The following is a 23,729-nucleotide window of genomic DNA, read 5'->3' as shown; positions in this document are numbered from 1 at the left end:
CAAGTTACGTAGAAGATATGAGTGATGTCTTGGAGGGCTGAGAGCTTGGATTGGGTTTCTTCGGGGTTGGAGACGTCGCACTGGATGTATTCGATGGGGTGATCGGGAAGGCCCAACACAAAAACACAAGACCCACCACTGAGGGATCCATGGAAACCCAACCGAACACCAAGCCTGGATCAAAGTGGAAGAGCGACGCAAAAGGGCCAATAGGGTTGCCACCGGCCGAAACACGCGATCCATCAATCGAAACAAAAGAACCACCGACCAGGTGGTATGATGTGACATATATTAAGTTCCAATTTTAACATAAAATTGACATATATTAAGTTCCACCAACAGAAGATATTAGATATTTTTATATGTTGGTACTTAAAACCAACTGCTACACATAAAATGCTTTAACCTCCCAAAATAGATTTTACATGGAAACAACTCTTACATGAGAGTTTTACCAGCTTCTACCCAAGTAAAACATAGTAATCTATATGTTGTCTAAAACCTTTACAAATCACAAATGCAAAAATATCAATTAGCTTCAATTTCATATTCACATTCTTCAATTACATAATAAATGTAATGGGAATCATTACTAGAAGGTCCAATGCAGCTGCTGAAACTAAAATCAACTTTTTTATTAACGAAATGACAAGTAGTTTATCGTAACTTCAACGAAAGGTCCTACTTCAATTAACAGAGATATTTTTGAAAGAGAGACCCCATTTCTAAACATCCAGGTACAAGAAAAATCAGTGTTCATTCATTTTTCATATGACAATTTACAATGTTGGCTCAACTGCAAAATTTTCAGCAGAGTCAAAAATTATGGGGGGGATTTAAAAAATTAGATAAAATGTTTTCCAGTATAAAAGAACCCTCCAACAACATGAAATTATTTACTAGAACCAAGATCAAGAAAAACTTCTGAAAACCATAGAAAAAATAACGCACAAATTGCTCAAGATGATGAAATGATTCCCAATAACATATCACCTGCCTGACCCCAAAATGGATTTCTATTCTCTATTGGGTGTGAATTTAATACAGAATCAACTCACTCCCGTGTTGGAAAGGGCCAGAAGATTCTTAAATCTACACCTAACCTCTAGAAGTCCTTTCCTTTATTTAGATGACTACATACATACTACAAGAATATAATCATATAAAAAAAAAATACATATATATAACAAGAATATAATCATATAAATAAATAAAATAGTATCAGCCATCACTAATTAATGGCAGATATAGATTCCTATTTAGTGTTATATTGGTGATTGTACATACCATGAAGTTTTTTAACTTTCCCATTTCCAACTGAGTAACACAAGACTTGATGTCAGCTATACAAGCCAAGTGAGCAAGTCCTTCGCCTCTAATATACAGTGGCGCATGTATCAGCTGCTGATCAAAAAAGGAAAATTTACAACAATATCACATTTCTGCTTACTTCTTGCCACATTGACACATAAAACAGGCAGAAGAAGTGTGAACGAAACGAACAGGATGTACAAGTTTCAGAGCCAAGGAGTACACAAACTCAGCAGCAATTGAACCAATAGAATTGGATCTTCAATAATCATTTCCTTGTTAATCGTTCTGATAATCTGCATTCTTCCTCCCTGGAAACATGTGGATTAAGCCTCCGAAGGCTATTAACAAACATTATTGCCTCATCCCGCCGATTGTGCTTATAATACGAATCTACAATGGAGTTGTACGTGCTCTCATTTGGTTTACAGCCATGCTTAATAATGTATTGAACCACATCATTGGCCTCCACAAACATTGCATCAGCAACATAACTTGCAACAAAGGTATTATACGTGATGACATCTGGAATAAGACCAGAATCCCTCATTTCCGCAAATACCCGTGAGGCATCTCTCATCCGACCATTTCTGCAATAAGCAAAAATTACAGTGTTGTATGAAATTACATCAGGCTTGATTCCTTTTGCCAAAATATCCCTCAGTATTTCTTCAGATTTCCCGAAATTTGCAGAGCGGCTGTACATATACATCAAGCTATTGTAAGTAGTTAAGCTATGAGTAAACCCACCCTCAATCATGAAGTTCAATATCTCACTTGCTCTGGTAACCATCTGCCTCCGTCCATGTATCGAAACCATAGCATTCAAAGTAGTCATGTCAAGAGACGAACCTTTTCTTCTAAACTCCAAGAAAGCCCGTTCTGTTTCCATTAAAAGGTCACATTTGCTATTAACTAGAACAAGGGTTTTCAACAGCGCGGTATGTGGTTCAATTACGCCAGAGTATATCTCTTCTGCAAAAGCACACATCCGTTCGAGTGACTTCCCATTGGCATAAGCATGCAGCAAAGAACTGTACGTCAGCTCATTGGGTTTACACCGAACATCTTTCATCTCGGAAAGTACTTTCTCAGACTGTTTCCAAAGCTCTCCCCGTGCCAGTGCTGCCAAGACAGTATTATAGGTGGAAAGGTCAGGACTGACCCCTGCATCCAACATTCTTTTATAAACAGACATGGCTTGCTCAAAAGATCCACACCGGCTGTAGGCGCTAATTAAGGTATTAAAAGTGCCCCTCTCAGCTACAAATCCCGCTCTCTTCATTTCCTTGAACACTCCCGACACTTCGGAATCCAATCCATTCTGCCCAAATACTGCCAGAAGTGTATTCCAAGTAACAATATCTGGGGCACATCCGCATACCTTGATCTCTTCAAACACCTTCTCATCTCCTCAAAAACCCTCATTGCAGACTCATCCTTCCCAGCCTTCTCAAACCCTGATAAGAGAGTTGTATAAGTAAATACATCTGGCTTAATCCCTTTCCCCGTCATTTGGGTTTTAAACTCAATTGCTTCCTCCAAGAAACCATCCCTAGCACAAGCCGATATCAATGAATTGTAAGTCACAATGCTAGGCAAAAACTATTGGGAAACGTGCAAGTTTTAAAAACCAATCATGAATCTTGATTCATCACATAGAGACAAGTTTTATGTAAAAACAATTAAAGGATGATGCATCATTCAATAAACAGATTGAATACTTACACCAAAGGTCTGAGTAAACTTTTTAATCATTCCTCTAAAGTGAATCTTCTCACCTATTGTAAATTCCTTTAGCAAGATCCTTTCTCTTTCTTCTTGATTATAATCTTCCTTTTAGGAATCACCAATATGCCTTAATGAATGTAATATCCCTAATTTTAAAAGAATATTTCTGTTATTTAATTTTTGCTTTAATTGTTTTTTTTTTTTTATTTGGTTAATTGTTTACTTGTTTATTGTGTTGATTAAATGGCATGTATTTTGTTTTGTTAATTATTTAATTGTTAATTATTTGTTTAATTGTTAATTATTTATTAGTTTTAATTATTTGATTAATTGTTAATTATTAATTATTTGTTATTGGTTTTATTTATTTATTTATTTATTTAATTCATTGTTATTATTTTTTGGTACTTATAAACTTACGTAAGTTCTTATAGTCGACACTGTTTTAAATCTAGGTTGTTCAATGGGCCGAGTTGTATATGGATTAGGGTTTAATGTTTGGTCTATAAATATGTATGTTACGGTGGCTTAGGGTTTAAAACAACACAAAACAAAACGTAGATTTTCTGTAAGAATAGAGTCATACAGAGTGTTGTGAGGGCAGAGAATACAGAGAGCAGCCGAGTGTGTTTTGTGAGACAAAATACTAAGAGAACCTTAAGAGATTAAGGGAGGGATTCAAGAAGGAGTTCTGGATTTAACTAGGAACGGCAGAGGTTGATAACAACAATTGACGTTACCGGAGTTACTAGAGACGACAGTTTTAGATTTCCAATCAGAAATCAGAGGCAAGTCTCTGTTCTACTCTTTTCCTTTAATTTGTGTTCTGTGCATGCCTAGCTAGACTTCAAGAGTTTAACTAATGATAAAACGAAATAGTTGTGCATGCTTAATTGGATTTAAACAGAGGGTTTCATGAGTTTATATGCTTCTTCATGATTTCGTTATTTCTGTGATCTTTATGCATGAACTCTGGTTTGATTTGAAACTTTGCCTGCTAAAACGCTTAAAATAATTTAGTATGGACGTATGGGACTTAGGTTGAAGTTTAGAGGCCTTAACAATGAAGTTTTAGAATTTACAGAGGTTGAACGGACGAAGAAGAAAACCTCAGCACTAACTGAGGCGCCTAAGTTAGCAACTGAGGCCCCTAAGTTAGCAACTGAGGCCCCTAAGTTAGCAATTCAACCCCCTAAGTTAGCAACTTAGGCTGCTCAGTTGTAACTTAGCTTGCTCAGTTGGGGTTTTGGTTTTAAACGTCCAGTTTGGGTTTTTTTTGCAATGTTTGGACTATACAGAGTGTTAGCTCCTCGTTTAAATTGTTTTAAATGTTTTATAGGATTGTTGTGGACCTGTAATAACAAAGAGAAACAATAGTTCATAAATGGAATAGGGATTGGACAATGTGAAGCTCAAGATAAATCTATACGTTGCAAACCGTTTTGCTAGTTATGTTCCGGAACTTTGCAAAGTTTTAATATATGATTTAATGATATATAAATCATGTTTTACAGTGTTTTAGGTATGGTGATTTAATTAAACCCAACTATACTTAGGTTGGATATAATTGGTACTTAAATTGTTATTAAATGTATCAATTCATGGACTATGTTGGAGGATGTAAATGCTTAAATTTAATATAGTAGTTTACACTACTGGAATTGGATTTTTGGCTCTATTTTGAATGTCTGTTAGATGTATACGCATTAAATTTATTTTGTGCATATTCTGAAGTATAGTCGATGACTATTTAATTACTATATTGTCAACTGCGTTAACTGGAGAATTGTATGTACCGGTATAGGACGGTGACATACTAGGTATGAACTAGTTCAAATACTAAGTTCTACTTAACTTGGATTAAGGTATGGATTAATCATATAGGTTAAGTCCATCACCTACTTGTGTCATATCAATTGAGAATTGAATGACCTACTTTGGTTTCAGGACGGATTTGTTATACATATATCAGACCACTACATAGATGGATGGTATTTTGTATTAGGAGGAGTACGGACTTTATATATATATTATATGGTGCCGTGGTATAAGCTTGAGTCTCATGACCATGGTTTAGGCACGTATATCGCCTAGGATGGATAACTGGACATAGGAGTTATTCCCTGGTAGGTTTAGGTACTCATGCTCACCTTCGGGTGCGTATTCGCATGTTGCCTTCTATTTAGGCTAAGACAGACCTACTGGACTAGCGAGCGTCCTATAATGTGTACTATATACATATATGGACTACTCTAGATATTTTTAAGTCTTCCTATGATGTATCTGCGTATCGGATTACTGCTTGGATTGCAGTAGATCAGGATTTGCATATGGGCCTGACCCACTTCTTTATTTTTCAGGTGTTCGTCAATTCCAGGGTTAGAGCTTGGACGTGCAGAGCAGATACAGATATTCATTCCTCCGATTATGTAAGAATCTTCTCCATGTTAGCTTTGGATGTTATTTCTTTTATTTCAGTTTTGGTTTGAGAATTTTAATAAGGGGTCTAATGGATGGATTCCCGAGTTGTAAACTTATGGAATTTTGAATTATCGGATTTGATTAATTATGATACAAGGATTTTCTTTTAGTTTCTTTCAGCTTATTATTTTATTTCGTATTTCACTTTATATTCCGTGTTCGATTTAAAATACCTCAATTGTTTGTTATCCCTCGGGTTCGGGCTTGGGCCTGATCAACCCGCGTCTCGGCTCCGAGAGGTATCACAATGAATAAACTTAGAATCAAGGCTTGTGGTAGCCTTCTTTAGAAGAGAAAACAAACCCTAAAATCTAGAAAGAGAAAGTGTATTCCTTTTTCTTATTCTCAAAGTCACACCCCAAATATACATGTACCCATGTATATATATAGGTAAAACAAAAATAAGAAAAAGGAAACAATAAATCTTTCTCCATCTCTAAATCAAATTTCTCAATTCTAATAGGACTCCAATATCAACTTGGGTTATTGGTGAGAATCCTTTGGGCTTATTATTTTCTTGACTCCTATAAATTAATAATTGGTCCGGTCCACTAAACCATGGACCCAATTCAATTAATTCATAAATTAATTTCTACTCCACTAAAAGAAATTAATTTCACTCCAATTAAATAATAAATAACCTCTAAGTCAATGTTGCACTTTAACCCCTCTATGCATAATTATTTATCAGATAATTAAAGCCATCAATCCGACAACATAATTAATATAATTATTTTGTTACCTTTGATTATTTCCGGCTTGATCACAACAAAAATATTTATTTGACAAAAATAATAATTTACTAAATAAATATATATAGAAAGCATTTGTCTAAAACATACGAAGGCTTTCGAATTAAATTTGTGATCAACCATAATCAAAACAAAATAAATACAAAAAGCATTGATGCAAATATTGAGAACATAAACCTCTAACTATTAATTACATAACTACCCAAAGTGCCGATCTAAGAATCCTGAGGTATCCGCCAAACAAATCAAAGTAATTATTAATTAATAAAAGAGTCTATACTTCTCTCATGCTTGAGAGTCAAAAGCCATGCATGACGGTGATAGAGAGCAATTGTATACGATAGCTCTCGCAATATATCTCAATCTATCGTGGACTCGGTTCAAGTCTTAACTAATTAAATGTCTATCCATAATTACCGATTTTGAACCATTTATGATTACTAATTTATAACTTAGTATTAATTGTCATTACATACATACATAAATTTATCTTGTAATCAAGTGGACACAATCAATTCCATAACGAATCGAAAAATAATACATTCCATTCACCAATTGTATAACGCTTTAATAATAAAATTCAAATAAGGAACCATGACTTTTACAATCCAAAATAAGAATTTGCAATGGTAGGGCACATATATCCTAACAGCTCCCACTTGCACTTATAGCCAATTTGAATCACATCTAACTCCCATGTTCTCCATAAGACGACCAAACATCTTGATCGGTAAAGCCTTTGTGAATGGATCAGCAAGGTTATGTTCCGATGCAATCTTGGCCACAAGTATATCTCATCGCTTTACTATATCACGAACCACATGATATTTCCTCTGAATGTATCTTGTTCCTTTATGAAATTTTGGGTCCTTGGGTTGGGTTATAGCCGCACTATTGTCGCAATGAAGCGTCATAGACTGATCTATATGCTCCACAACCTCCAGTTCAATTAGAAAGTTTCTCAACCAAACAGCTTCTTTTGCTCCCTCAGAGGCTGCAATGTATTCTGCTTCCATGGTTGAGTCAGCAGTACAATCCTGCTTGACACTCTTCCAACTAACTGCCCCTCCATTGAACTTGAACACGTATCCAGATGTAGATCTCTTGGCATCTAAATCTGACTGAAAATTAGAATTCGTATATGTAATACCCCTAATTTCAAAAGGATAGTCATAGTATTTACTTTATTGTTTAAATTGCATTTTTAATTGCTGAAGTGTTTATGTTTTGCTTTAATTGATTATTTGATTAATTATGTTATTTAATTATTTTATTTAATTATTTATTTCATTGGATTTTATTTTGTTTTAATTGGTTATTTGTTTTAGCAAAATGTTATTTGATTAATTATTTTAATTGCATGGTTATCGTAATTGGATTAGGTTAAATGTGTTTTTTTATTAAATTAGGTTTTCTTGTGTTTTTAGAAGTCATGTTTTTAGCCGACAAGGTTTATAAACTAGGTTGTGTTTTATAGGCCGAGTTTCAGTTTAGGGTTTAGTTGGACTTAGGTTTATGGGTGACCTATAAATATATGTAATACGTTCTACCTAGGGTTTTAGAACCCTATTCACGATAATAGAGGCAGAGAAGGAACAGAGGAGAATTACAATAGTTCGCCAGAGAACTTAGAAGACGGACGTTGGTGTAAGGCAAGTTTTATCCTAACCTCTCTCCCTTAGGCTTCGTGTTCTTTGCATACTTAAATGGTTCAAGGATGAATTACATATTTTAAAAAAAGAAAAAAAAAATGTTATCTGTTTCATGGTTAAAACTTTCATCACAAGAGTATGTGTTCTATACTTGTTAAATTGTATAAACCTGAAAATTTCTTGCATAGTTCTCTATTTTAAATCCATGTTAGTAACGTAATAAGGACTTAAACAAGGGTTGGAATCTACTGGGATTATGTTACAAATTTTGGGAACCTAAGCAGTGAAGTGCCGGAGGTGTAGACGACGCCAGAAAAAGAGAATACGAGGCAGATGAGGAAGAGAGTCGGCTCTCCCTTGGTTGGAGCCGGCTTCTCTTGGATTGGAGGTGGCTCCAAGACCTTTGGAGCCGGCCCCAAGGCCATTGGAGGCGGCTCCAATGCTTATGGAGCCTGCTCCATGTTGTTTCCTTCAGTATTTTTACGTTTTGTTTGTTTATTTTCCAGTTTTCAGTGAGGAAGCTTCATGGTGATTGAATTTCTATGTTTTTCTGAGGAGAATAAATACTGTAATGGATGTTCTAGAGGTTGTCCAGAGTAAGATTAAAGTCTCAAAGGATAGAACTATGTAGAATTAGACACGGCGTGTTAAACGTTAAAACAGTATGGAATTTTAAGTATCTCGCAGATTGTATGGATTTGGATATTTTAATTTCTTATTTCTGTTGGAAATTTATGTGAGGGCTTGTCCACTGCTAATTACATATTCGTGATATAGAAAGAAAACATGTTAGAAATCTATACTTTGAAAAAGATTAATTGATGATTAAATTTTTAGCATTTAGTGCATCAGTTGTTGGACAGGTAATTAAAAGTATGATAAATTGCTTACATTTGTTATGCATGCCATGGAATTAAGTGATATAATATCTATTTAGGCTATGTCCATTATATGGATACTGGGAGAAATTGGTTTTTATATTTAAATTGTCGATGCTTTATTAACTGATAGTTTTATTTAAGCATGTTTGTTCATATACTCTAATATGCTTAGTATGGAGTAGTTGATAATGATATTTTTAATGTCAATGCTTTATCAACTGATGGTTTTATTTAAGCATGTTTGTTAATATACTCTAATATGCTTAGTATGGAATAGTTAATTTTGATATTTATATTGTCAATGCTTCATCCACTATTGGACGGATAGGAGTGTATGCACCGGTATGAGACGGTGTCATACTAGGTTTGGTTTAGCTCAAATTGCTAAGTCCTACCTATTTTGGAATAAGGGTACGGGTTATTAAATAGAATCATCCTTATATATATGAGTCGATGCGGTTGAATACACCGAACGACTTACTAGATTTCTTGTGGATGGTTGGGAACGGATTTTAGATATATTTTTATGACACTGCGATATGACTTTGAGTCTCAGAGTTGACGGTTAGGGTGCGTATATGCGATAGGATGCGTAGCTGGCTGTGAGGATTGAGGTATATCCTGTTTAGGCTTAGGTACACATACCCACTCAGGTGCGCTTTGCGTAATGCCTTCTATTCAGGTTGAGACCCTCTTCACAGTCTAGTGAGAGTCCAGTAGTATAGATATATTTATGTACGGATTATTAGCTATTGTTGAACTATTTAGTATGTACATACGTATCGAGTCTTTGCTTGGATTGTAGTAGGATAGAACTTATTTGTGGGCATGACCCACTCCTATTTTTTAGGTGTACGTCAGTTGCGGGCTTGAGTTTGTTCCTGCTGAGCAGAGACGGTCACTCATTCTTCCGACGACGTAGGATCTCTCTCCATGATTTAATTATGGATTTCTTCTAGTTTTATTTCAGTTTGGTTTTTTTATTAGGGGTCCACTGGATGGATTCCCGAGTTGTACCCTTGGAGGTTTTTGAGTTAGATTATTATATCCTGATTATATGGGATTTTAAGTATTTAATTTCAAGGATTATATTTTAGTATTCTTTTCAGCTATTAAACTTTTATTTATTAAATTCATTTTGTACTCTGTGTTCGATTATATATTAATTGTCTGATATCCCTCGGGTTTGGGCCTGGGCCTGATCAACCCGTGTCTCGGATCCGAGGAATATCATAGTATATCCGACTGGAATTAGATTATCACCTCCATAAACGAGCATGAGACTCTTAGTTCTTCTAAGGTATTTTAAGATATTCTTCACAGCTAACCAATGATCAAGTCCAGGATTGGACTGATATCTACTGACAATCCCTACAGAGTAGCAAATGTCTGCTCTGGTACAGACCATGGCATATATGAGACTACCAACAGTCGACTCATATGGTATCCGCCTCATTTGCTCAATTTCCTTATCAGTCTTGGGAGACTGGTGATAAGAAAGAGCAATCCATGTCTAAATGGTAAAAACCTTTTCGTAGAGTTTTCCATTCCAAACCTAGTCAGAACTTTGTCAATGTAAGACTCTTAAGACAAGCCTATTTTCTTTTTAACCCGATCTCGCATAAGCTTGATCCCAAGAATATAGCTTGCTTCTCCAAGATCTTTTATCTCAAATTTATTGAACAACTACCTTTTAACTGATGACAAAGCCTCTACATCATTACCAATGAGTAAGATGTCATCAACATATAAAACGAGAATCATGATGACATTACCCTGTTTTTTCTTGTAAACGCAATGTTCAAACACATTTTGTTCAAAGCCAAAAAATTTAACTGCCTGATCAAAACAAATGTTCCATGTGCGTGAAGCTTGCTTAAGTCCATAAATAGACCTATTCAACTTACACACATAGTCCTCACGCCCTTTAACCACAAAACCGTCTGGTTGCCTCATATAGATGTCTTGTTTAAGATGGGCATTTAAAAATGTCGTCTTAACATCCATCTGCCATATCTTATAGTCTTAATGAGCACTAATGGCCAAAGAATGCGAATAGATTTAAGCATTGCAACTGCTGAGAATGTATCCTCATAATCAATACCTTCACGTTGAGTGAAGCCTTTGGCAACCAATCTAGCTTTGAATGTCTCAACATTCCCATCAATTCCTCTCTTTCATTTATAGATCCACTTACAACCAATGGGCTGAACCTCACTAGGAAGTTCTACAATATCCCAGACTTTGTTAGAGTACATAGATTCCAAGTCTGATTTCATGGCATCTTTCCAAAGATTCGCATCTATATCGGTCAACGCTTTCGCATAGCTTACTGGGTCCAACTCATGCTTATTAGGGACAGCCTCATAGACCTCACCCAAAAGCGTGAGTTTTTCGGGTCGGATGATAGTCTTCCCACTACGCCGAAGGACCAGTGCAGGAATCGATGTACTAGATGATGGTAATTCAACAAGGACTTCTTGTGTCTCATCATTCTCAGTATTTATATTAGGTGTGTCTATAGGGGGTATATCTGATATGCCAACCATTTCCTCTAACACTATTTGGCTACTAGGTCTGTGGTTCATAATATAATCCTCCTCCAGATACACAACATGAGTGCGGACAATAACCTTATTGTCCCTGGGATCATAAAATAATCCACCTCTAGTGCCCTTAGGATAGCCAACAAATAAGCATGCATCTGATCTGGCTTCCAATTTGTCTTCCTGTTTCTTACACACGTGTGCTGTACACCCCTATATATGCATGTGATTTAAACAAGGTTTCTGTCCAAACCACAGCTCATATGGTGTTCCAGAAATAGACTTGGATAGAACACAGTTCAAGATGTACATTGCTGATTTTAAGGCTAACCCCCAAAATGATAGAGGTAATGTAGCAAAACTCATCATAAATCTAACTATGTTAAGTAAAGTTCTGTTTCTCCTTTCTGCCACTCCATTCTGTTGAGGGCAGTCAGGTGCGAATAATTGACGCACAATACCCTCATTGACCATATGAGCCTTGAACTCCCCCAAGAGGTATTCACCTCCTCGATCAAATCGAAGTGTTTTGATAAGTTTACCTAATCTACGTTCCACTTCCGCCTGAAACTCATGGAATTTTCCATAAGCTTCTGACTTCTGTCGCATTAGGTAAATATATCTAAAACGTGAATAATCATCAATGAAAGTGATGAAGTACTCAAACCCTCCTCTCGGTTGGGTGTTCATAGGACCACACACGTGTGTGTGCACCAACTCTAATTGTTCTTTGGCTCTATATCCTTTGGCTGAGTAAGCCCTTCGAGTCATCTTTCCTTCAATACAGGATTCACAAGTTGGCATAGGCTCCTCTGTCTCACAAGGTAATAAACTTTCTTTAACCAACCTTTGAATCCTATTTTGATTTATGTGACCCAATCGTAGATGCCAATGATACAATGAGTTTGGAGAAACTGTTTTTCTTTTAACATTCAATCTAGATGAAGTTGCATTTAATTCATAATTTTGCATTTGATATGAGTTAGGAGTTAAAACATATAGATTATCTTTCAATGCACCAGAAGTTATAACACAACCATTTAACTTAATTAAAACATTTTTTCTAAAAGTAAAAATATAGTTTTTGCAAACCAACGAAGAAACTGAAATTAAATTGCGCCTAACATTTGGCGCATAAAGACAATCTTCTAAAATAAGACTCCTCCCACTATCAAACTACATATGAACCACTCCCACTGCTTTAGCTTCCACCTTGGCATTAGATCCCATATACAAGTATATCTCTCCTTCATTGAGGCTTCTAGACTCCTGGAATCCCTACAATGAATTGCAAACATAATTAGTGGCTCCAGAATCTATGCACCAGGAATCTATAGATACAACCACATTAAATGCCTCAACAATGAATATACATTTTCCTTTGCCTTGCGTGCGAAGTGTTGGGCAGTTAGGTTTCCAGTGACCCGGTTAACCACAATGGAAGCAGTTTCCTTCGCCTTCAACCCGCACTTTCTTCTTCCCTTTATCCTTTTTGATCACTTTGTTTGGCACAAGCACAGTTTGGGCACCATCTTTCGTCTTTTTCTTGCCCCTCCTCTTGGGCCTAGAAATGGATGGTCCAGCAGACTGAGTGTAGTTAATAAATGCACCCTTACTTTTGATTATCCCTTCAAAGGTTACCAACTCATTCAGAAGTTCAGCGAGTGAGTACTCAAGCTTATTCATAGAATTATTACCCTAAAAGAGTTAAATGAGTCTGGCAATGAAGCGATAATCATGTCAACCTGAAGTTCACCATCCAAGTTGCATCCAAAAATCTCAAGTTCATTTAGAAAACCAATCATTTTTAAAGCATGTTCCTGAACTGGAGTACCTTGGACTATCTTGGTTGTCATCAAGTTTGTCATAGCAGTTTGGCGTGCACTCGTATCAACTTGCCCAAACATTTCCTTGAGGTTAAGCATGATGTCTGCAGAAGTGAGATAATGAAGATGTTGACTTTGGAGTACATTTGAAAGTGAAGCAAGAATGTAGCACCTAGTCATCTCATCTGCTTTATTTCATTTCTTAAAAACTTCATGCTCCTCAGAAGGATTCTCAGGCAAAGGTGGAGAAGGTCGGGGAGTAGTAAACACATAACTAAACCCCTCATATGTGAGTACAATATCTAATTGCATTTTCCAATCGATATAATTAGGTCCAGTTAATCGATTTTCTTTTAGTATGTTTGCAAGTGGACTGAATGGACTAGTCATGATAAATCTGAAAATAAAAGCATTCATACAATAAATAAAGTGAATAAATATAATCATGCAAGAATAAAATAATTAATTAATTGTGGGTTCCTTAATCACATAGCATGAAAAATCGAACAATCAATATGCCAATAACTTATCCGGTTGGCGGAATTCATTATTACTTATTGACGAGAACAACTCATTATTTCCATATCTCTTTAGACAATGCCTTATCTATATATGAAATAATTCCCGATTAAGTTTAGCCTTTCTAAAATCACCTAATATATACCACTCCGTTAGGGAGTTAATACTATTGATTTTAGATTTAGTGTATAACGTAATTAATACTCCAACGAAAAATCAAATATTAAATATATTGTCATTATTAGCTTAGACTCTTTAAATCATGCGTAGGGTCTTATTTTTAAAGATCTAACTATAATGGTCATTTAATAAATATATTTTCGTGCGACAACCATTCTTGTAATCTTGACTCTTTAAATCATGCGTGGTGCCTTATTTTTAAAGATCTAATCACAATGGTTATAATTACGAAGACCATGGGGTAATGTATAAAAATCCCCACTCCCACCCAATTTTAATTATTTATAACCGGGGTTTTTTATTCATGATTTAATGCATGCAAAACGCTTTGATTTTAATCCAATTAAATTTAGAAAATATATGGATTTTAAATAATTCACTAATATTTAATTTGAGACATTCTGTTAAAATAAATTTACAAAAATAATTTTTCATTTTCCAATAAATGCCCTCAAATTAATTAGCAATCAAATCCAATTTATCTTCATAATTTAATTAATATAAATCAAATCATTTAGATAAAAAATCATGGATCCAATGCATGAACAATTATAATCAGTATTGAATTATTCCATGCATCACATAAATAATTAAACAACAGACAGAAGCAATTTAAATAGCCAATGGATTCAGCTTTTAACATTTAAACACTATTCTTGTTGTACGGGTGTCCTTCAACAGTCTGTAAACACCTATAGAAAACTGGTACGCGTTATAAGAAGCAAAATGCTACTTGGAACGCGCCTGGAGAGCCCCACACTCGCTCACACGCGCCTGGGGCATGCAGAAAGGCAAGGCACGTGCCCCCACGCGCTGGCACGCGCCTAGGGCGCGTTGTGGCGCGTGAAACGCCCCTAGAAGCACCTGCATGCGCGTGGAGAGCTTATGCTTTGTGCTCACGTGCCAAGCTCACCCCAACTGAGATGCACTTGATTGCTGCCTCCTCCGACGCCTCTTCTCGCCGCCGGCGATGCTCCGGTCACAGGAAAAATACCGAAAAATTCCAGAAAAATACGAAAAATTCCAGAAAACTAAATTAAGCCTCAAAAAAATTCCAGAAAAATTCCAAAAAATTTGGAAAAATTCTAGAAAATTACTGATGCATAATTTAACCCTTACGGAGCTTCTTGAAGCTTCATAGCATCCTTTGATGAATATTACATGACTTTAATAAATACTTACAAATTGAAATACAATGGAAAAAATTAAATTACATCATTGAATTTTCAAACGACTAAATCAAAGCCCTAATTACATTCATCCAAAGATAAAATTACATTCAATATACCTGTAAGCTTCATCCATGGCCCAAAACACATATCATCATCCATTCACAATTATACATTCATCATCATGTATCAATATATATTAACATAATAAATCATACATCAACATACATCAATAAATATATATATGTATATATAATTTAGATCCATGAAGATGATTTTTATAAACACATGATCTCTAGTAATGAATCAAACCATGCTCTGATACCACTGTTGGGAAACATGCAAATTTTAAAAACTTTTGAGAGATTTGCAATCATGGATCTTAATTCATCACATAGAGACAAATTTTATACAAAAACAAATAAAAGATGATACATCATTCAATAAATAAATTGAATACTTACATCAAAGATCTGAGTAAACCTTTTAATCTTTCCTCTAAAGTGAATATTCTCATTTATTGTAGATCCCTTTAGCAAGATCATTTCTCCTTCTTCTTGATTATAATCTTCCCTTTAGAAATCATCAATATGCCTTGATGAATGACCTTGGAATCAAGGCTTGTGGTAGCCTCCTTTAGAAAAGAAAACAAACCCTAAAATCTAGAGAGAGAAAGTGTATTCCTTTTTCTTGTTCTCAAAGTCACATCCCAAATATACATGTACCCATGTATTTATATAGGCAAAATAAAAATAAGAAAAAGGAAATAATAAATCATTCTCCATCTCTAAATCAAATTTCTCAATTCTAATAGGACTCCAATATCAACTTGGGCTATTGGTGAGAATCATTTGAGCTTACTATTTTCTTGGCTCCTATAAATTAATAATTGGTCCGGTCCATTAAACCATGGACCCAATTCAATTAATTCATAAATTAATTTCTGCTCCACTAAAAGAAATTAATTGCACTCCAATTAAATAATAAATAACCTCTAAGTCAATGTTGTACTTTAACCCCTCTATGCATAATTATTTATTAGATAATTAAAGCCATCAACCCAACAACATAATTAAATTTAATTATTTTGCTACCTTAGATTATTTCCGGCTTAATCACAACAAAAATATTTACTTGACAAAAATAATAATTTACTAAATAAATATATATAGAAAATACTTGTCTAAAACATACGAAGGCCTTTGAATTAAATTTGTGATCAACCATAATCAAAACAAAATAAATACAAAAAGCACTGATGCAAATATTGAGATTATGGACCTTTAACTATTAATTACATAACTATCCAAAGTGCCGATTTAAGGATCCCGAGGTATCCGCCGAACAAATCAAAGTAATTATTAATTAATAAAAGAGTCTATACTTCTCTCATGCTTGAGAGTCAAAAGTCATGACTGTGATAGAGAGCAATTGCATACGACAGCTCTCACAATATATCGTAATCTATCGTGGACTCGATTCAAGTCTTAATTAATTAAATGTCCATCCATAATTACCGACTTTGAACCATTTATGATTACTAATTTATAACTTAGTATTAATTGCCATTATATACATATATAAATTTATCTTGTAATCAAGTGGACACAATCAATTCCATAATGAATCGAAAGATAATACATTTCATTCAGCAATTGTATAGTGCTTTAATAATAAAATTCAGATAAGGAACCATGACTTTTACAATCCAAAATAAGAATTTGCTATGCTAGGGCACACATATCCCAACAAAAACCCCATAATCTCCATCTCGTGCACAACTTCTATGGCTTCCTTAGGCCTCCGAGACTTTCCATAGACATCTAATAGCGCATTATAAGTTACTTTATCAGGCATAAAACCCGCTAGCTTCATCTCTCTGACCACCCGATTAGCTTCTTTATACAATGCCCCTCGGCGACAACAACTTATTAGAGTATTATAAGTATATGCATCTGGAGCAACCCCTGAATTCTTCATCCCCTCAAAAACTGCCATAATCTTATTCCACGACATACCCATTTTCCCATGAACATTCAAAATCACATTGTATGAAATCAATGTAGGTTTACAACCCTCTTCCTCCATTTTTTTGAAAACCATCAATGCATCCCTATACTTCCCATTTTTAGCAGAGGCAGTTATCAAGGAAGTATAAGCATAAACATCAATACCAAAACCATCTTTATGCAGATTATGAAGCAAATTAGCTGCCGATGAGACCTGACCCTCTTTGCCAAGAATGTTTATAATTACAACAACAACAGACCCACTCAACAGAAATCGAGAATCATTCTGATTCCGATTCCGAACCCAACTAAACACACTCATAGCCAGGTCACATTTCTTGTATATATATATATATATATATATATATATATATATATATATATACACGTACATGTATAGAGAGAGGAACAGAATTACTTGCAGATTTGTGAACTGCTTGCAAATTTGTTAGTTCGAATTCATAAAACTACTTAATATAACAACGTATATAAATATATATATATATATATATATATATATATACGTATATATATACAGGGATGCAGAGAAAGAAGGAACATAATTACTTGCCTTTGCAGCGCCAATAGCTCCAGTCCACCACCAGCTCATTTTATCGTTTCAGCTGGAGAAATCAGTTGTAGAAATGGAGATCTGTGAGTGAGTTTGTGTGTTTGGGGAAAGAGAAGAGGAGAGAAAAAATTGGAGTAGCTAACAGGAGACGAGTGAGGTTTTAAGAAAAGACTGTACAATATTTGTGGTGGGATTGTGTATTTAATTTTGCTTTTTGTTATGTATATATAATAATGTGGGGTCCACAATGTATTGCGTCACCCATGACATCAAGGTTTGAGGCTTACAAAGGATGATTGCATTTAGTGACTTCTTAGGGAAGCTAACCTTTGCGCCTATATAAGGCTATGCATGTGTACTGCTTTAATGTGTGTTGGAATAAAAGTTTTTCATTCCCTCTCTTACTCTCTCTTTCGTTATCTCTCTCTGTTTCTCTCTCCCTCTCTCTATGTGAAAGTTTCATTTCATTTATATAATAAATATTATCCTATAGATATATATATATACATATATTTATTATACGTCATCAGCACGAGCTTGGTCCATCTGAGATTTAAAGAAGAAGCTTTTTTTCTCTCTTTCTATCCCAACTATATATCTATTTTGTGATATTAGTTTTGATAGATTGTTGGGTTGGTTTGCTTTATTGAAGAAAATAGTATTTCTGACTTCAAAGGGTAAGAAAAATTTAATTATGAATTATTGTTCGTAAAATAAATTTGTTTACTTCAATGATGTATGTGCTTACACTATGGTCGGTTCTATCACCTTTATTATTTACTGATCCACTAATTATGGTCGGTTTTATCACCTTTATTATTTACTGATTTATGGCCGGTTTTACCGCCTTTATTGTTTAATAATTTATTTACTATGACTGGTTTTACCATCTTTATTATTTAAATAATTCATATTATGTTGTTATTTCATTTCACACCATTTATTTAAATACTATGCTAAATTATATTTTTATGTTGTTGTCACATCTAGTTATTCTGAAAATGTCAAACTTGACAAAGCTGGAATTCGTGGCCCTGGATATTTCTGGCAAAAATTATTTATCTTGGACACTAGATGCTCAGATCCATTTGAATGTCATGGGCCTTGGAGACACAATTAAAGAAGACAATGATGCATTATTACAAGATAAAGCAAAGGCCATGATTTTCCTCCGGCGCCATATTAGTGAGGAACTAAAAACTAAATACCTCACGGAAAGAAATCCACTTTGTTTGTAGAACAATTTGAAAGAAAGATATGATCATAAAAAAACAATGATCCTCCCAAAGGCCCGGGCTGATTTGCAGCAATTGCGGTTGCAAGATTTTAAAACTGTTGCTGAATATAACTCTGTCCTATTCAAAATCAGCTCTACATTGAAATTATGTGGTGATACTATTACTGATGAACTTTTGCTGAAAAAAACATTCACCACATTTCACGTCTCGAATGTGCTCTTACAACAACAATATCGAGAGCGTAGATTTAAAAAACATTCAGAGCTGATATCATGTTTGCTTGTGGTAGAGCAAAATAATGAGCTTTGTTAAGAAACCACTAGTCCCGTCCAACTGGATCGACACCGATCCCTGAAACATATGTTGTCTCATCCCGTGGTCGCGGACGTGGACGCGGTCGTGGTGGTAGAAATGAATATAGTCGTGGGAAAAATAACTACCACAATAATGAATATAGTCATGGTAGAAATCATTCTTATTATCGTGAAAGATATCAATCCTCACATTCTCGCAATCAAAGATCCACACCATATCCCCAAAAGAGAGATTATAATGAAATGAGACAAGTAAAAGGGAAGGATGCGGCTCAACCTCCTAAAGCACATGATAATACTTGTTATCGGTGTAGCATGGCAGGGCATTGGTAAAGTATTTGTCATACACCTAAACATCTGGTTGAACTTTACCAAGCCTCAATAAAATAAAAGAGGAAACAAAAGGAAATGAATTTCCTTGATCATGATGAGCCAGTTGACACCACAAATCTGAAAATGAATTTTATTAATCATGATGAGCCAGTTAACATCACAAATCTGGATGTATCAGATTTTTTTGAGGACCGTGATGGAAGGATAGACTTCCTAATTGGTGATGGAAATGTCTACACCAATTAATCTTATTTTCTTTTCATGTTCTGTCTACTATATTTTATTTTCCTTGTATTAAAGTTTTTATTTTCTAGTTTGTATTAAAGTTTCTTTTGTTATAAAAGTTTCTTTTCTGATAAGGAAATTTGTATGAATAGGAATGGATCTGACTAGTTCCAAAATAAATGGAGAAGATATATGTCTTGCAGATAGTGGAATTACACACACAATCCTTCGAGATCAAAAATATTTTTCTCACTTAACTCTGACAGACGCTAATGTCAGTACAATATCAGGTCCCACCGACTTGATTAAAGGCTTCGGAAGAGCCAACATCATTTTACCACATGGAACAAGATTATAAATCAATGATGCCTTATATTCTACAAGATCTCGGAGAAATCTGTTGAGTTTTAAAGACTTGAGTCGTAATGGGTTTCATATTGAGACCGCAAATGAAAGAAATGTGGAATATCTCTACATTACTTCCATTACCTCATTCAAGAAGCAGGTATTAGAAAAACTCCATGTTTTCTCCTCTGGGTTATACTATACAACCATTAGGACAATTGAGTCAAATGCTGTGATATATAAAAAATTATGTGACCCAAAACTTTTTATACTTTGGCATGATCGACTTGGTCACCCAGGGAGTACAATGATGCGTCGAATTATTAAAAATTCATATGGACACCTACTAAGGGATCAAAAAATCATCTTACCAAATAATCATCTATGCACCGCCTGCTCACATGGTAAGTTGATTATCAAACCATCCCCTTCAAAAGTCATTGTTGAGTCTCCCCCATTTTTGCAACGAATTCACGGGGATATATGTGGGCCAATTCATTCACCCTGTGGACCATTTCGCTATTTTATGGTCTTAATTGATGCCTCAACATGATGGTCGTATGTTTATCTGTTTTCTACCCGTAATGTTGCATTTGCTAGATTCCTTGCTCAAATCATCAAATTACGAGCACACTTTCCTGATTACCCAATTAAGACAATTCGTCTTCATAATGCCGCTGAATTTCTTCTCAAGCTTTTAATGATTTTTTGCATGTCAGTTGGAATTAATGTTGAACATCTTGTTGCACACACTCATACTCAAAATGGTATGGCTGAATCTTTTATTAAAAGACTTCAGTTAATTGGTCGTCATTTGCTTATGCGAACAAAATTACCTGTTTTTGCTTGGGGTCATGCCATATTACATGATGCATCATTAGTTCGTATACGACCAACTGCTTATCATAAATACTCACCATTGAAACTTGTTTTTGGTAAACAACCAAATATCTCTCACATACGAGTTTTTGGTTGTGCTGTATATGTTCCAATTACACCACCCCAACGCACTAAAATGGGTCATCAACGTAGACTTGAAATTTATGTTGGTTTTAATTCTCCATCTATTATTAGATATCTTGAACCCCTGATAGGTGATGTCTTTAAAGCACGATTTGCTGACTGTCATTTTAATGAGACTATTTTCCCACCATTAGGGGGAGAAAAGACACAGCAACAATGTGATCTTACTTAGAATGCCCTGAAATTGTCTCATTTTGATCCTCGCACAAACCAATGTGAGCGAGAAGTTCAGAGGATCATTCACTTGCAAAATGTTGCAAATCAATTACATGATGCATTTACTGATACAAAGAAAGTGATAAAATCACATATACCAACTGCAAAAATTCCAGCTCGAATTGCTGTCCCTGAGGGACCTTCTGTTAGTAATGCAACAAATGCATCTAAAACATGCCTAAAGCGTGGCAGACTAGTTGGTACAAAAGATACTGCTCCTCGTAAGAAGAAATCACAAAGAAAAACTGGCACTCCTGAAAAGGCCACCAAAGGAGCAACAGATATTATTAATCAATCTGAGACAATAGCCTTTGATAAGGCAGAAGCTCTTGATGAGTCTCAGGTACCTAAACATGATGAAATAATAAATATTGATGAGGTAAAGGCAACAGATGATGATGTGGCCCTTAATGAGGCACATGTACTTGATGAGGCAAAGGTACCTGAAAATGATGAGATTTCACTAAATTATGAAACGAGATGGAATAGAAATGAAATTGTTGTCGACAACATATTCTCATATCTCATTGCTCTTGATATTGATAAAGATGATCTGGAACCTCAAAACGTTGAAGAATGTCGACGAAGAAATGATTGGCCAAAATGGAAAGAAGCGATACAAGCAGAGCTAAATTCATTAGCTAAACGTGAAGTATTTGGACCAGTAGTCCAGACACCTGGGGTGTTAATCCTATTGGGTACAAATGGGTGTTTGTACGAAAGCGTAATGAGAAAATTGAAATTGTGAGATACAAAGCTCGACTAGTAGCTCAAGGTTTCTCACAGAGACCTGGTATTGATTATGAGGAAATATATTCCCCTGTGATTGATGCACCCACTTTTAGATTCATAATACATTTGGCACTCACAGAAAGATTGCATATACATCTAATGAACGTGGTTATAACATATTTATATAGATCACTGGATAGTGATATTTATATGAAAATCCCAGAAGGATTTAAAATGCTTGAAACAAAACCATGTAATATGTACTCAATAAAATTACAACGATCCTTATATAGATTTAAATAATCTGGACGAATGTGGTATAATCGCCTTAGTGATTACTTACTCAAAGAAGGGTATGTGAATAGTCATTTTTATTAACAAATCAGAATCTGGTTTTGTTATTATTGCAGTATATATTGATGATCTGAATCTTGTGGGAACATTGGGCAAGATCGAACAGACGGCCACTTATTTAAAGAAAGAATTCGAAATGGCATATCTCGGAAAGACAAAATTCTGCCTTGGGCTGCAGGTTGAACATTTTTCGAGAGTTATTCTCATCCATCAATCAACATATACAGAAAAGATTGCCATTTTCAAATACACAAGAATACTGTACTCTTTCTCCTTCGCTAGGGTTTTGTCCCATTGGGTTTTCCTTAACAAGGTTTTAACGAGGCATATTATTAATGTAGTATTGTGGACCACAAAGGGGAGTGTTATGTATATATAATGATGCGGGGTCCACAATGTATTGTGTCATCCATGACATCAAGGTTTGAGGCTTATAAAGGAAGATTGCATTTAGTGACTTCTTAGGGAAGCTAACCTTTGCGCCTATATAAGGTCATGCATGTGTGCTGCTTTGAGGTGTGTTGGAATAAAAGTTTTTCATTCCCCTTATCTCTCTCTCTCTCTCTCTCTCCCTCTCTATATGTGAAAGTTTTATTTCATTTCTAAAATAAATATTATCCTATAGGTATATATATATACATATATTTATTATACTTTCAATTTATTTGTCAAATTGTCACCTTCTTCTTCATTCACGGCCGCAATTGAATACTCTTAGGTCACTTTCAATTGGGCCCAAAGTCCAGATTTGGACCCAAGACTCAATTATTTGTGCCAGATATAAATACTAAAAATAATTTTTATTTATTTAAAAAGTATGAATGATAATGGATAATCATGTGCATTAAAAAAAAATCATGTGCATTAATTTTCAACTATATTTTTAAAAACAAGTAAAATTATTAGCTCCAGTTGGAGATTAGGGATACATTCAATATTGGACTTAATACTTAGACAATAATTAAAGTACAACATTCAATCAGTCAATATATTCAATTTTTGAATTATTTATCATTATTCAAGATTATATATAAATCTTCAAAACTAAAATAAAAGTGTACCACAACCAAGCTTGCGATTGCAATATAAAAAATCTCAATTCGTTAACATAATCAGTTTAATACTATTTTTATTTTTTGGAAATGGATCAGACTAATACTAGAAAAAAAGTTGTGTATCACTATTAATAGTAATAGTTTGGATTTTCTATGAACAGCCAGAAAAATCAGCCAAAAAAACATATCATATACTATACAAAACAATGACATACTCCTCCGTACAATTACAACCACCAAATAGATAGGATCATAAGACTAGGAAA

At 34.8% G+C, this 23,729-nt stretch overlaps 1 protein-coding gene across 1 annotated transcript; it reads right to left on the bottom strand.

The window, feature by feature from the left end:
* Nucleotides 1-1,455: 1,455 nt before the first annotated feature.
* LOC132300057 (pentatricopeptide repeat-containing protein At5g02860-like) lies at nt 1,456-17,421 on the bottom strand (the record flags this gene model as incomplete). Its single annotated transcript, XM_059796998.1, is given in 3 exon segments — nt 1,456-2,718; nt 2,721-2,916; nt 16,789-17,421. Coding segments are annotated over 3 exon segments (1,968 nt in total), but the record flags the coding sequence as incomplete, so codon positions are not given.
* Between the last annotated feature and the right edge of the window lie 6,308 nt (nt 17,422-23,729).

This window comes from Cornus florida, unplaced genomic scaffold, assembly GCF_030987335.1.
Source record: "Cornus florida cultivar Cherokee Brave unplaced genomic scaffold, ASM3098733v1 CherokeeBrave_3.0.0_Hap2_Chr03, whole genome shotgun sequence".
NCBI lineage: Eukaryota > Viridiplantae > Streptophyta > Magnoliopsida > Cornales > Cornaceae > Cornus > Cornus florida.
This window is presented reverse-complemented; position numbering and strand designations above follow the sequence as displayed.